Raw genomic sequence first — 16,355 nt, 5'->3', positions numbered from 1 at the left:
AATCCTTGGTTCCCCCCCCCCGCCCTCAGCCCAGTAGCCGGTGACTCCTCGCCACCTGCTGCTGCTCCTGGGTGCCTGCCTCCCTCATTCCTGGTGCTGGTGCCCACTTTCCCCGGCACATCTTCGCTGCTCTGCAGAGCGGGGGTCGTCCTGCAGCTCCTCAAAGCGGCTCCTCAGCTCAAGGGCACTTCGCTGCTTGCCAGCTCGCCCATGCCCTGGAGAGCCCCGCAGCCGGTCCAAGGAGGCAATGACCCACTGAGGGAGAGAAGACGAAGAGCCAGCCAGCCCACGAGGCTGCCCACCCTGGGGGAAGAGCGCCTAGAAGTGGATGCAGCTGTCGGGAAGGCTCCGGGAGGACGAGGCTGACGGCTGGTGCCTGGGAGCCGAGGGAGTGGAATCCTCGCCCCCTAGATTTCTCTGCAGCACCGCAGGCTACATAACGGGTCGCCCATTTCAGCACCAGTTCTCTTGTTAGTAGGGCCACTTGAGTTACAGGGGACTGATCTGCCCTCGCATGGGGGTGGGGAGGGAAACTGCGGCCATGGGGCATTACCTGGAGCCTGGGTGTGTGTGCAAGGCTGCCTTAGGAGTTCCACCAGTTGAATCAAAATTAATTTAATTAACTTTGATTTAATTGGCTGGTGCCCCCTCCTCAAAAACTCCTTAGCTACAGGGCTGCATGGCAGAGTGGAGATTCAAACCTGGATCTCCCAGGCCTTAGTCCAACAGCCTGCCGCACCACAATTAGGGTTGCCAACTCTGGGTTCAGAAGTGCCTGCACATTCTGGGGGTGGAGCCTGGAGAGGGTGGAGTTTGGGGAGGGGAGGGACCTCAACAGGGTATAGTTCCAAGAATCCACCCTCTAAAACAGCCATTTTCTCCAGGGGAACTGATCTTGGTCATCTGGAGATCACCTGTAATGTTTGAGATCACCAGTTTGGTGTAGTGGTTAAGTGCGCGGACTCTAATCTGGGAGAACCAGGTTTGATTCCCCACTCCTCCACTTGCACCTGGCTGGATGACCTTGGGCAAGCTGTAGTTCTGATAAGAGCTGTTCTTGAAAAAAGAGCAGTTTCTGTCAGAGCTCTCTCAGCCCCACCTACCGCACAGGGTGTCTGTTGTGGGGAGGGGAAGGGAAAGGAGATTGTAAGCCGCTCTCAGACACCTTTGGGTAGTGAAGGGCGGGGTATAAATCCCATCTCCTCTCCTCCTCCTCCTGTAATAGTGGGAGATCTCCAGGTTCAAGCTGGAGGGTGGCAGCCCAAACCACACTGGCTGTCCAGTGTGGCACAAGTAACTGGCCTGGGCAGGAACTTGGAGCAACTGCCCTTCCTGTCAGCGCCGCAGATGCAAACGGCCTCTTTGACCTGCATGTAAAACTCCAGAGGTTTGCCTAGCAAATGAACTGGTTTGTCTGTTCAACCCATGCAAATGCAAAATGAACGTGAAGGTGAGCAATTATCGGAGAAACTTGTCATTTGCATCCGCAAATTTATTCTGGACTTCGGAGAAAGAGGGTGTTCGGTCAGTGCCGTGAGACATTTCTCATGCTGATTAGGCACCAATGACACCTGATTTTAATTTCCCTAGCCCCTATTTACAGGTGTTTACAAGGAAGAGGGAAAGGAGGTGCTGATCACTGGTGTTTGTCTTAGCTGAACTGCCGTTAGCCTGGAAATGCAAAAGGGAGCCGATTTGTGGTTTCTTTGTTGTTCGGTGGATTATTTAAACAAGCTCCCGGGTCAGGGAGGCCGAGAAGGGTCACAGTTGCCCTTTGCTAAATAAACAAAATCCAAAATGCTCGAGAGTCTCCTGATCAGGTGCCGCTGGAATTTGAATGTGGTATTCAAGCCCTGTAACAGAGCAGCCAGCGGAACAGGCAATCCACAGTCCAGTTGAATAGATACTGAAAGACAGCGCAGCTTGCTTTCATCTAGGGATGCCAGCCCCCAGGTGGGACCTGGGGATCATCTCCAGAGACTACAGAGATCCTGGAGAAAATGGATGCTTTGGAGGGAGGACTCTATGATGCTGGCCCCTCACTGAGGTCAGTGTCCTTCCCCAGGCTCCATCCCCAAATTCACAGGCATTTCCCAACCTGGGTCTGGCAGTGCTATGTTGCATCATGTGCTCTAGTGAGAGCAGAGCTCTCTTGGCTCAGTGTAGCATCAGATCTGTGGCTCCAGTGAGGCCTTGTGCAGCTCCCAGAGCACCCTGGGAAGTTCCTGTATCCAGCCTAGTGCATGCACATACACACACACAGCAGAAGGGGCGGCACGACTTCCAACTGCAGAGGAGGGGCAGATTTTTATTTTCTTTTATTCAATTCGTATCCCACCCTCCCCGCAAGCCGCTCAGGGCGGGTTTCATCATAAAATACGCAATAAAAATAGTGTTCCCCCCCGTGTGTTAACTTCCTATTCATTAAAAATCAGCTGCTAAGGGAGGAAAAGTTCTAGCATAGCCTTTTGCAAGCTTCATGTCCATTTACATAGAGCTGGGGGGGAGGGAGAGAATAATCCACCCCTTACAGTCCAGAGGGGTCCAGTCCATTCTCCTGGCTCCGCCCTCTGTGCCAAACAGACTTTACATGTCAGCCAGGGAGATGGGTACAAATGTGACCGATCCTCATGGGAGTCTGAGCTATATCCTTCGACTACACTAAAAGGCAGCTCAGGAAATTCCAAAACAGTGCAAAAAGATCAGTGCAACATAAAACAGCTAGAAACAATATAAAATGGCAACACCAAAGCATTTTTTTAAAATCATCCAGTCTTTTACTGGAGGCGCCACATAGCAAAGTCACCCAAGCTTTTCTCAGGAAATAAGGTCTTTATCAGCCTCCTGTGTTAGGGAAGAGGGTGAGAGGCCCACGAGGATTCTCTCAGCAAGGGGTTCCAAAGGGTGGGGCCCTGTGTGACTTCCTTTCCTAGGCGCTGCGGCGTCTGGAATCACAGTGGCCACTGGCGACGTGGCATAGTTGGCCGATTCAGTAGCGGCACGATAAAAATGCAGGGGGCTGACCCGGTGGCAGCAGCGGGGGCTGTTGCTCCTGCTCCAGCTGCTGCCTGGCTCAACTCCAGCGCCGCCCGCCCAGGAGAGCAGGCAAGGCGAGGGAGTGGAGGGCCGGCAGGCAGGCCAGTGCGGCGCCCCTCTTCAAGGGGCGCTCTAGGCAAGTGCCTAACCTTGCCTCTATGGATGTACTGGCCCTGGCACAGTGTTACCTTCAGCTGCTAGTGCAAGTGCTGGCTAAGTGGCCACTACGCCGCATGCCCAGCCCACTTCCAAGAGAGCTGCGAGAGAGCTGCCGGTATGTATGTACCTTCAGTATCGGGTTGCTTACTGGGCAAGTTGGTCGCAGGGGCTTTGCTGGGATGCCCTCTTGCAAAACAAAACGGGATTACTTGGCAGAGTTGCGGGTGGTGGTCGTATAGGCCTGGATGCAGGTCTGAAAGTGAGCAACCGTGTTGGCCTGTGGCTTGAAGAGGATGATGTAGCATTTCGGGAGGAAGAAGGTGCACAGGATGGCATAGACGCTGGTCTGCACGGTGAACATCTGCAGGCCGGCAATCTGCTTCCCTTTCCCTTCCGTGGTGGTGTAGATGAGCATGAAGCAGCCCCAGGCCATGAGGAAGACCAGCATGCTGACCGTCTGGAGGCGTGCTTCGCTGTAGTTCTTGGGCAGATTCCGCCCCCAAAAGGCAAACACAAAGCAGGTCGCACAAAGCAGCGTGATGTAGCCCAGCACGGACCCCAGCCCGAGGTAATGGCCCTCAGAGCACCGGAGAAAGATTTCCTTCTTGCTGACCGTATCTCCTTGCAAAGAGGGTGGGGAGAAAAACAGCCAGAGGAAGCAGACCAAGCCCTGCACCCCGCAGCTGATGGCAACGAAGAAATATGTCCCCCGGTACTTGATCCAATACTTGTGGATCATTGGGAGCTTGTGCGCCATTTTGAAGATGAAGATGATCTGAAAGGAGCGGGCCAGGAGGCAGGACACGCACAAGGTGAAGCTGATGGCGAAGATGGGCTGCCGGATCAGGCAGCTGAGTGAGGTGGGCCTCCCGACAAAAAGGCTGGTGGTGGCGCAGCACGCCATCAGGGAGCCCAGCATGACGAACGCCAGCTTGCCTCCTGCCGCTTTGACCACGGGGGTTTGCCAGTGGGTGGCGAAGACCAGCCCACAGCTGCAGAGCAGGAAGAAGTCGACGATGGTCAGGATCAGTAAGGCGGAGATGATGGTGTCCTTGACGTCGAGGAAAGTGAGGGTGGGGGGAAAGCACTCTTGGCTCTTCTTCGGCGACCAGGTGCCCGATGGGCAAGGGATGCAGGCATCCAGATCTGGAAGAGAGAGAGAAGAGGCCAATGAGATTAAAGCGGTGATCCCCAACACTGTGTTGTAAAGGCTCACCACGGTGTTTCCAGGCACCCGCTTGCCGCTTCTCCAAAACGATGAATTATAAACAATAGTTAGACTCTGATAGCAATAAACTTCATGTTGTTTTAATCTTGGTCTTTCAATAACAGGACGCCATTGGACAATGAGTGATGACGTCAGGGAGAACAGAGGACGAACTTCCCGAGCTACCGTTCGTTTCGATGTCTCTTTTTCAAACAACGGTTTCAGTTCTGCATCCGTGCATTATAGCAAAATCTAACAGTGGACTCTCTGGAGTTCAATAATTCTTCAAGAGCTCTTAACAAACAAGTATAATTCTAAGAGAGTCCACTGAAGAGCTCTTGAAGAATTATCATTGTCCGATGGCGTCCTGTTATTGAAAGACCAAGATTAAAACAACATGAAGTTTATTGCTATCAGAGTCTAACTATTGTTTATAATTATTTGTATTGTATGCACTATTGCAGCAATCTTTGTGTATTGTCTCCAAAACAATGAGCCAGGCTCGTCTTTTCCTCCAGCTCACTGGAGCAGGAGGGGCTTCAGAAGAACCAGGGAGCATCCATTTGCAAACAGAAGCCACCGTTATAGGAGGATGTTTGGCATGGAATTCCCCAGCATTTTATGACAGGCCCCAGCACTCTCTGGCAGCCATTTTATGGTTGGCTGCCTGTTGAATACTGGGTTCTCCCCTACCAGTAAAGATGCCAGCCTCCAGACTTACAGCTCATCTCCAGAAGACACAGATCAATTCCCCTGGAGAAAATGGATGCTTTGGAGGGTGGACTCTGTGGCATCATACCCCACCTAGGTCCTTGTCCTCCCCAGGCTCCATCCCTAAATCTCCAGAAATTTCTCAACCTGGGGCTGGCAACTGTAGACACACACACACACAATTCCCCTGTTGGCAGCCATGGGGACCTGGCAACCCTATGTAACAGCCATGTATTGGGGGAGTGCTCACTACCTGTTCTCAAAATCCAAACATGTCCTAAAGGCATACTGCCCACCCCATCAGTCAAGGTTTGCATCACAAGCCCTGCTTTCTGTGCCGCTGCCTTCAGAGGTAAGGCTGTGGCAACTAGAGACAGGGCTTTGCCAGTAGTGGCCCCTTACCTATGGAATTCCCTTCACCTTGAGGTTTCTTCAGCACCTACACTGGTCTGTTTTTTAGGTACCAGGCCAAAAACAACTTTTAATGTTTTATATTTTATTTTGTACACTGCCCCAGGCAGGTTCCCTCAGGGAGGAGGCATGAAAAAGTCTAAATAAATAAATAAGACTTGGAAACAAGGCAGTAGAGAGTGGGGCAGATGATTTCTTTTCATATCCTAAGGATCAAATCCAATTTGTGGGGAAGTGGCGATGCTAACTTTAAAGAAAACAATGGTTCTCATCAGTGCAAAATTCACTCTGCTTACAGTGAGATTCATACTTTTGTTTCCCAAGTGAAGCTCCCACAGCCTTGTGCAGACGCAAACGCGTAAGACGCTTCAGCGGCACAGACTTTGTTCTTACATGTTTGGTTTGGATAGGTCCCCTCCAGACAGTCTTCACAGCGACACGAGCATTCGTCCAAAGTTTGCTGGCTCCGGATCTGGCCTTCGTCACACTCCGTGATGCAAATCGACTGTGGAACCTGGAGAGGAAACGTTTGGTGAAATGGAGACACTTGCCAGGAAAATACGATGCAGGAGAGGATGTGTTGCTGGTTGATAAGAGTATGTATTGCCTTGATGTACAGCCAACTCATTTCTTAATGTGAAGCCCGTTGGCTCTGATCCAACTAGTAGTACTTGTTAAGGGGCTGTAGTATCCTGAACAACAGGACACATCAGCTTAGAGTTGCCAGCTTCCAGGCAGTGGCTGGAGATCTCCTGCTATGACAACTGATTTCCAGGTGACAGAGATCAGTTCCCCTGGAGAAAATGGCTGCTTTCAGAGGTGGACTCTATGGCACTATACCCCATCGAAGTCGCTTCCCTCCCAAAATACCGCCCTCCTCAGGCTCCATCCCCAAAATCTCCAGATCCCCAGAGCTGGCAACCCTACATCTGCTTTGCTTCAACTTAAGAATGGTTTTTATCTAGCTCTCTGGCCCGTTCTCTCTCTGGCTGGGTATGCTGCCCAGAGGCAGCTAAGTTATCAAGGCACAAGTCTACCTCAGGCTCAAATAATTTTTATTCTAGTCCACGTGCATTCAGAAGATCATTACTCATGATCCTCACTGGTGGTGACTGGGTGGGAGGTCGTATCTTTAATGATAAAGGTCCTTTGTATGACTTAGTGGTGAAAAGAGATCATTCCGTAGGTCTCCCCTAACCGCTAGTAGATTTCTAACAAAGCACTAATAAAAACTTTGGCCGGCTGCTAGCTACCGGAAAGGGAGCTTATCTAAACCAAAAGGAGAGGCGCTACAGTTTAACATCTGACTCAAGGGGTTAATGAACTACATTTCCCATCATGCATTATCTTAAAGGTGAAGGACATATTTCCTATGCTAATACGAAACGGCTTGCTAAAACTCCTGGTGTGGCTCCCGCCTGGAATTCTAGGGACTCCACCATCAACATGCTTTGCTAGTGGAGTGCTATGACCAGGGGTCATTTCGTAGAAAAAGAGGTGCAGGAGCTCATTAGCATAATGCATTAGCATATTTGCATGTGCCACACCCCAACATCACCGGAAGTGTGTCAGAAGGCAACACCCACTGCTCCACTGGACTGTTTTGGATTGCTAGCTATTGGGGGGGGGGACGTGCAGATCTGTCCTCGCAGAGGAGGGAGAGCTTGTACCTGAATAAAACTTGGTTTTAAAGGTGCCACTGGACTGTTTTGGATTGCTATGGGGGGGGGGCTCCTGCAACTTACCTGGCTGCTTCTTGCTCTGACTGAAGGCTGCTGGGAGCAGGGGGTGGGGCTTGTTGCATGTGCCCGCCCCCTGGGCTCTTTACTGCCGGAGCTCCGCTCCTGTGCGCTCCCGCAGGAAATGACCCCTGGCTATGACTAGAACTACGCGTATATGGCATGCTACACTGCTAACTAAAGCTCTAGGTAGAGACTAAGGCATGCAAAACTTGGGCTTCAGTCTTTGGGTTTGTTCTTTAGTGCAAGCAGTACCACCTTGGTGATCGGTCTGGTGAGAGTCTTTGGGCTGTCGTGTCTAATGACACAGACTTCAGTCTTGCGGACCATTCTGTCTAATTTCAGTCAGCTTCTCCATCAGCTTGCTCAGCCACTGACTACCATACAGGAGCCCTGCAGGGCCAAAACCGAAAGACATGCAAAGCAGAAACTTGCTCCTAGAGGCTGCTTATACACATTACAACAGGGACACCTCTTTTAAATAAGGTTGCCAGCTCCGAGTTGCCCTGAGATGTTCGTGTGGTTTTTACCTGGCCGTCTGGCGTTGACCATTTAATGTGGCCGCTAGCGATGTCCAGGGTTTCAGAACTAAAACTTCCAATTGTTTTGGCAATGACGGTGCCATTTGTCCAGATCCAGGTAAGCACATCATAGCCAAGGAAAAGATCTCCTTGTGAACTGAATCTGATGGTATTGTTCTGCAGAGGGAAGTTCACGTGGTACAACAATTCATAAAGCTGCAAAGAGAGAGAGAAAGAAGGACATCTGATTTGACTGCTGAAAAAACAGTGGACAAAATTCAAGGGGGGGGGACGACATTAAACTATGAAAAGGAATCCTGTAAAAAGTTGGTGTAACCTACAGGATTAATCTTGTCTTATGGAAACTGCCCAACAGTCCTTGCTAACCTCTGAACCTTTGTGTTCAAAGAAGTTGCCTAAATTGTGCCATAGGCAGTGTTCCCTCTAAGCTGAGTTAGTGTGAGCTAGCTCACAGTTTTTTAGCCCCCAGCTCACACATTTTTGTCTTAGCTCAGGAAGGATGGCTCCAGAGCCGACTAATTTATGCAGTAGCCAAACTGCTCGCTCACAACTTTAATGCCAGTAGCTCACAAAGTAGAATTTTTGCTCACAGGACTCCACAGCTTAGAGGGAACATTGTCCATAGGTGAGGAGGAATTGTTCTGTTTAACTTGAAATTAAGGACAAGTTGCTTCCACATGGATGTTTCACTCCACTTTGGTCTCCATACCGGAGCACTGTTTTTTAGCATCCACGTGATGCCATCCACTAATTCTCCACTTACCAGGTTTTATCCTGCTTTGCTCTCATACTTCCCAAATCACCATGTTGGGCGCAAAGGCACATGTTTCTAAAGGTCCCATCCACATTGGTGCATTTCCCTTCCATTACCCTCTCATGTCTGATTATTCCCCCCCCCCCCCCCCGCTGTGCCACCAGATGGCTTTTTAAGGCTTTAAAAAAATTAGTAATTGCTATTGTGCTATAAGTACAAGAACACTATAATGACAATATTGCCATGACCTACTAGTTCCTCTAAATTCCCTGCTTTCATTTTAAAAGTGCCTATATTCCTTTTTGTTGTGGAGACATAAAGGGAAAGGTGCAGACAGATTTTTTTGCCCAGATTGCCTGGAACTGACTGGGAAGAGGACTGTGCAAGATAGCTGGGGCAGGGTGGGAATTCACTGCCCAGTTGATCATGTGGATGCTCTGGCGGCTGCTGCAAACACCTCTGCATTGTACAGCTTAGCATGCTATTGATGCAACGAACATGAAATTGAGCAAACTTCAGAGGACGGCGGAAGACAGGAAGGCCTGGCATGATCTGGTCCATGGGTTCGCGGAGAGTCAGACTCGACTGTGCGACTGAACAACAACAAAATCCTTGCCCTTACCGGAATCATTGTCTTGGCCAGGGCCTATCAGGTTGCTTAGCTTCCTTCCATTGTGGGTCTCTAAGCACGGCTGTTAACTACATGGGAACTGCCTTTGAGTACTCATGGAAGCCCATATCTGCTGATGAGTAGGGTGAGGTTTGCTCTTTACTCCCAAGAGCTTCAACTCATCAATAAATCTTACAGCAGAGCTGAAAGGCAGATTTGCAAAAGATTCCAAACGCTGCCGCTGGAAATTTGAATGCCAAATGTCACCATTGCCTGCCGGCTACCACATGCCTTTGATACAAATCACAATTACACTTGACTAAAAAAATGTCAAATATTGATCTCTCATGTTACCAGGGATTCATCACGGAGATCAACTGTGGCCAGAGAAATATGCAAAATATGTTTGGCTTACAATTGCAGGCTTCGTTTAAAGCTGTTTGAGGTTTCCAAACTTACACATTAGAAAAGAGCCTTACACCTAGGGGTTCCAGCGCTGGGTTGCAAAATTCTTGGAAATTTGGGGGTGGAGCCTAGGGAAGGTGGGGTCTGGGGAGGGGAGGGACATCAGCAGGTATGATGCCATAGAGACCAGCTTCCAAAGCAGCCATTTTCTTCAGGGGAACTGATGTCTGTCGGCTGGATACCCACTGTGATTCCGGGAGATCTCCAGCCACCGCCTGGAGGTTGACAACTCACACTTTCATAGGTGACAAATTACTTCAGCTGCAAGAGGGGACTGAAAGCAGGGGAGAGTTGACCGGCCTCCCATTCAGTTCACCAGCATGGTCACGGTACACAGAGCATGAAAACTGCATTTAGATCACAAAGGAGGTCTAACATTGCCGGATGTCGTGACATCTTGTCATCTTTCCAACCCTTCTTGGTCATAACCACTTCTACACATTTTTAGAGATCATGCTAGTCAATGCATTTTTGATCTTTCATGGGGGGTGGGTTGTCTTTTTTCTCTTTTTGTACTTTGGGTCTCTGAATCCTTCCTTCCCCCCATAATTTATTCTCAGCAAGTAGAACAAAGGAAGTAGTGGAATAGCAGCTATTTGATGGAGGTAATATTAGGCAGAATATTCATTGACACTTTGTAAAGCAGAGAGCAGTCCACCCACTATATATCTCTCTTTCAAAAAAACATACATCCAGCCAGGGCTTTTTTTGTTGAAAAAGTCCAGCAGGAACCCATTAGCATAATAGGCCACACCCAGTAGCAGAAACGAATTAGCATATTAGGCCGCATTCCCATGTTACCAGAAGTGTGGTCATCCAGCCACACCCACCTTTTGCTTCTTATTCTGTTTACCTTGTTTGTGTCAGGGCTCTTTTTGTAGCAGGGACTCCTTTGCATGTTAGGCCACACACCCCTAATGTAGCCAATCCTAATGAGTTCCTGCTGTTGGGTGTGGCCTATTATGCTAATGAGTTCCTGCTGCGTGTGGCCAACTTGGGAGCCAGCCGGAACTCTGTGCCTGTGCGTTCCTGCCCAAAAATAGCCCTGCATCCAGCCATTCAAATCAAACTTTCTGCAGCAACTTCCATGTACAATCCACAGTTAGTTTAATGAAAATGCGGCCACGAGAGTAGCAGCCACAGCAATCCATGCTCAACCGAAACCTGAGTAAAGAGAAAGGTCTTAGCTTGGCACTTCCCACTGTAGAAAGGGAGTTGCACCATCGCGGTGCCAACATGGGAAAAGCCCTGTCTGTGGTAGCCCACTCCCTTGCTCATTTTATCCTGACAATATCCCTGTGAGGTAGGTAAGGACAACAGTGAGTGACTGGACCAAGATCACTTAGTGAGCTTCACAGCAGAGTGGGAGGTTTGAACCTGTCTCTGTTGGATTCTGGGGCCATACTGTAACTCCACGGTGCTCAGTTTTCTGCTCCCTTACCCCAAACCTCTTGGGCAGTCAGGGTACTGAGACAACAGAACGCACCTGCTGAGCTGAGTAGGAAAGTGCTGATGCTGCCATTGAGCTCAGCTGTTTCACACTATTACACATCTTCCCTCTGGCTCTGGCAATTCAGAAGGAGGAGGAGGAGGAGGTGGTCAGTTTTTATACCCTGTTTTTCACTACCCGAAGGAGTCTCAGAGCAGCTTACAATCGCCATCCCTTCCTCTCCCCACAACAGAAACCCTGTGAGGGAGGTAGGGCTGAGAGAGAACTGTGACTGACCCAAGGTCACCCACCCAGCTTCATGTGGAGGAGTGGGGAATCAAACCAGGTTCTCCCAGTTAGAATCTGCCACTCTTAACCACTACACCACACTGGCTCTCAGCAGTGCCTTCACCTTCTCTTTGCCCTCTTATCACATACCTGCCAAGGTTCGAAATATTCGTCTCTTTTACAGGATCCCGTTTCACACCCAAGGTGCAAGTGAAGAGCCTCTGCTACAGCGTAGATGGCAGCGTAGGTGTAGAAGGACCAGTGCCAAATAGAAGACTGTAAAATGTAAGCCAGAGATTCCTGAGATAACAAGTGACACTCTTCACACGACTGGCCACAACTCTCTGTTTCGAACAGTTTTTCAGACGCAGACAACACCAGGCTGGTTCTGTTACTCAATGTGTTGCAGCGCATGGTTCTCTCCACAAAGCGTGTGAACTGAGGTAACTTAATGGGCTTGATGGTCAGACCGATGACAGTGCCGGTTTCCTGAATGCCTGATATCGAGGCAACCATATCGGATAAGACCCATGACTCCAGTGCGATCCAAACTTTGCCAGTCACCTTCAGCTCGACGACGGTTTTAAAGAATTTGTAGGTAATGTCTTCTTCCGCAAAAACGATAGTGATGTTGGTTTTCGCTTTCACAGTGTTACTCACAATCCTCTGGAGCTGGATTTTCGTAACCTCATTGTCCCACGTCATGACCCCCTGGTAGGTAATGCAGATGTTCCTAGCGGAAGCTTCGGCAACCAGTGTCTGGATTGCTTTCTGGCTTGATTTTGTGCCACTGCCCACCGCAGAAACCCACTTCCAGTCAAAGGCTTCTATCAGCGAAAGAATCCCGTAGATCTGATGGTTCTCATTGGGCACCATGCGGAACAGGAGTGGGAAAAGATTTGTGTCAGTGAATCGCTGGTCTTTGGCACTGTAGCTAATCTGGAGGGACAGACAGGAGAGGAACACCCACCTCCCCCATATTAGTGTAGGATATTCATATTTTCAATGAAAACAGGAAGATAATGTGGATGACAGCAAGATTCACAAAAATGGAGATGACCGTTACACAAAATCATGGAGGAATCTTGCGAAATAGATCCAACGACCTATCAAGACAACAGACTGTGTGCATCGTTTAACTTCATTGCCCCTCCATGGTTCTGTTCCCCCATCTTTATTTATTAAATATTTACACCCCATCTTATCTCCATTAGACTCAAGGCAGATAACCAAGTAACAAGTTGCAAGAACACAAAACCAAAGAGTCCATCAACAAAACAAAGCAAAAATGTGTAGATTTTTTAATTGCAGCCAAATCGGCCTGAACAGTTTGTGTGTGTGGACTGCATAGTGACCCTGGACTTCCTTGGTGGTCTCCCATCCAAATGCTAACAGGGTTGATCCTGCTTCGTTTCTGAGATCTAGCGAGATCAGGCTAGCCTGGGCCGTCCAGGTCAGCCCAAACAGTTTTCTCACCACCAAATGCCTTCTGAAACGGAACTGCCTTGCATGCCTTCCTAAATGCAGCCAATGAAGGTGCCCACTGCATCATTCTGATTGGCCATTCCAGAAGACTGAACCTAGAACAGAAAAAGCTCATGACCTAGCTAGAGAGGGCACTGCCTGGAGAAGACTGTCTGGGGAATGTAGCTGGTGCGTGAGAACATCCCTGACCTTTCCCACCTCTTGATGTCATATGAACTACGATGCCGTCCAAGATCCAGTTTGATAGGGACACTGTGGTCCTTGCAGCTGCCCTAGACTCCCTTGCTCTGAGATAACCATTAAAAGGATCAGGTAACAGGTGATGAGACTTCTGCCTGAGACCCTGGGGAGCGGCTGCCAGAGCAGACAATATTGACCTGAATAAACCAATGTTCTGGCTCAGTATAAGGTCAGGTTCATGTCCATGGAGAGCTAGGCAGCCTAGACTCTGGAAGCTGAGCCCAGGATACCAAGTTCCCTGGGCAGCTTTCTGTAAGTTATACAAACAATTATACAAATTAGGAGAACCACAGCAACTGGAAGTTAACCAATAACAAAAGGCAGGGGTCATTTCCTGCAGGAGCGCACAGGAGCAGAGCTCCGGCAGTAAAGAGCCCAGGGGGTGGGCACATACAACAAGCCCCACCCCCTGCTCCCAGCAGCCCTCAGTCAGAGCAAGAAGAGGCCAGGTAAGTTACAGAGGGTAAAGACCAAGTTTTATTCAGGTACAAGCTCTCCCTCCTCTGCGAGGACAGATCTGCACGTTCCCCCCACCCCCCAATAGCTAGCACTCCAAAACAGTCCAGTGGAGCCTGAGCGGTGGGTGTTGCCTTCTGACACACTTCCAGTGATGTCAGGGTGTGTGGCATATGCAAATAAGTTATGCTAATTAGTTGTGCTAATGAGCTCCTGCACCTCTTTTTCTAGAAATGACCCCTGACAAAAGGACTGTGATTTTGACGCTACTAACAAGTCTTTACAGTTCCATAACTAATGATAAAAGACTTCTATTTGAATATATTTCTCATAGATCAATTTCTCATAGATACCACTACAACAACGTACATAATTATTAATAGGAAAGAGCCCAGCAATCATTGATGCACTGGACACAACGGTTCATAGTCAAGTGTACAACGTAACTCACAAAAGCATAACTTAAAGCAATAGTCCAAAATATGAAGTAGTAAAGACAAAAATTGTTCTTGAATCATAGGAAGTGCACTCGGAGATCCCCTCATGTACAGCAGGGGATCTTCTTTATTCCATCAACTCTTAACCAACAAGAGCATTATTGGAACAGTTGTCAAGTACCTTTCTAGATTGGCACCTCGGTCTTTACACGTGTTAAATATCTCCATAGAGGTGGGACTTGTTCTGATTAATGGAAGAAATTTGTCTGATGAAGACTATGAACGAAACGATGGCATGATCTGGAAGCCACGTCATAAAGTAGACGGAATACGGAAGATCCCCTACTGTACACGAGGAGGATCTCCTAGTGCACTTCCTAGGATTCAAGAACTTGTTAGTAGTGTCTAAATCACAGTCATTTTGTTATTGGTTAACCTTTTGATCAATGGCACTGTGTTATGTGGTTTTTAAATGGCACCTTTGCAGTGTCAGTCACTGGTTATTGACCCTATTGCTGTAAATAGACAGGCAAAGTTTGCTGCTTAGGCACGTGATAAGGGTCAATTTTTCAAAACGTTTCCAATTTGAGCCTCAAGGTCTTTGCCCTGTTCATTATGAGGGCATAATGGTGGGAAAGGAGAGGCAGAAGGTTACTTCGCCTTTGAAGCAGTGAGAGATGTCAATCCTGAGGTGATCTGTATGATTCCTGTTTTATTTCCACTAGAACATTACATTGTTATTCAAATGCTCAGGTCTAAACGCTAGCCTGAACCAAGAATATTATATATGTAACAATGGGGTTTTCCCCATTTTAATTACTTGTTCTGATGCTGACTATTTAGATTTTCTTTAGGTTTGTTGTAACATGCTTGTTTATTTTATTTATTTATTATAATTTTTTTGGTCGCCACTCAACCAGGGGGTCTCAGGGTGATTTACAACACTTAAAACAACACCATGAGTTAACAAAATCAAACAATGCATATAAAATATTAAAAGGAACCAACTGTAAATTAAATGTTTCCCAGAGGTTTCTTGCATACCTTTTAGCACAGATCGTAAGAACAGTTATAACAGTTATACTGTTAGTTCCTCTCAGAACACAGAACAACTAGAACCAATTCAGAACCAACCCAAAGGCTCCAATGTGGAACAGTACCACCCACTGTTCCGGAGTTAAGAACATAAAAACATAAGAGATGCCAATGTTGGATCAGGCCAAAGGCCCATCCAGTCCAACACTCTGTATCACACAGTGGCCAGAAATACCGGTGCCATCAGGAGGTCCACCAGTGGGGCCAGGACATTAGAAGCCCTCCCACTGTTGACTCCCCCAAGCACCAAGTTGTTATATAACTATTACATTATCCCAAGAGCATACCCAGACTGGGGCAACTACGTGGGTAACTATATATCAAACAGCACAGTTAGATCAGTCACTCTTTCTGTCCACACAAGGACTGCCCTATCAAACTTTGGAAGCTCATGTGCATTTTTAGAGAAAGCAACACAAAGAAAAACAGAAGCCCACGGTCACTGTGGCAGCTCACCTGTGGAAGACGGTAAAACGTGAGGACCCGGGAGGTCAGGAGTGTCATGTCGGCCTCGTCAGGTCCCACGACAGCAACCATTTTGTTAGAAGAACCTTTTTGGAAGCTGTGCAGCCGGTCCGGTGCCAGCTGCAGAGCGGCCTGCAGGTAAATACTCTCACTGCAGGTATCCCATATGTGGTACCCCAAGGTGACATTGGGGAGCATGTGGGAGGAATTGTTGATTTCTTCCACTGCCAGCCGCATGGCTTGAAACTGGCTATAGCCCCATGAATTTAACCTGTGGGAAATGCATAAGGAGCAACATTCAGGCACAGGAAATGGAATATAAAAGACTGAAAACATGCATTGGTTACATGCTCAAGCAGAGTTCGTTCCAGTCTAAGCACACTGATTTCTGCATAGGACTGCAGTATGAGTGTGTAGAAACAAGCGAGGCAGCTCCTGAGGAATAATCCTCATACGGGGTCTGAAGCAGGAGGTGGAAGCTGCCTCCCTCTCCCCCCCCCTTCAGTGCCCCCACCCTTGCAAATGGGTATATACCCGTTCCATGTGCCTTACGGCCCCTACCCTATGGAATGGCCTGACTGAGGAAGTCAGGAAGGCTCCCGCTCTCCAGGCTTTCTGCAAACCGTGCAGAAGTGAATGATTCAAGAGGGCTTTTCTGCACAGGCAATGGCGTTGTACTGTACAAAAAGGTTCACTTGGATAAATGATTAGGGTCTGTGGTCTATACTGCCACGAACAGCTTGCTGTAACTAGGATCCTGTTCTGTCATTTTGCATCGCTTAAGGTGTCATGCTGATACTTAGGCTTTGCTCCAGTTCTGTTTCTA

General features: G+C 48.5%; 1 protein-coding gene across 1 annotated transcript; it reads right to left on the bottom strand.

The window, feature by feature from the left end:
- Window positions 1-3,400: 3,400 nt before the first annotated feature.
- Window positions 3,401-15,766, bottom strand: LOC107108648 (taste receptor type 1 member 1-like). The gene is made up of 5 exons (XM_015409124.1): window positions 15,521-15,766; window positions 11,502-12,290; window positions 7,794-8,000; window positions 5,918-6,038; window positions 3,401-4,341 (listed from the first exon to the last, which is right to left on the bottom strand). Exons 1-5 carry the CDS (start codon window positions 15,764-15,766, stop codon window positions 3,401-3,403), a joined length of 2,304 nt encoding a protein of 767 aa, XP_015264610.1.
- Window positions 15,767-16,355: the final 589 nt, after the last annotated feature.

The sequence above is a fragment of the Gekko japonicus genome, unplaced genomic scaffold (assembly GCF_001447785.1).
Source record: "Gekko japonicus isolate JY-2015 unplaced genomic scaffold, Gekko_japonicus_V1.1 scaffold98, whole genome shotgun sequence".
In the NCBI taxonomy this organism is placed as follows: domain Eukaryota; kingdom Metazoa; phylum Chordata; class Lepidosauria; order Squamata; family Gekkonidae; genus Gekko; species Gekko japonicus.
This window is presented reverse-complemented; position numbering and strand designations above follow the sequence as displayed.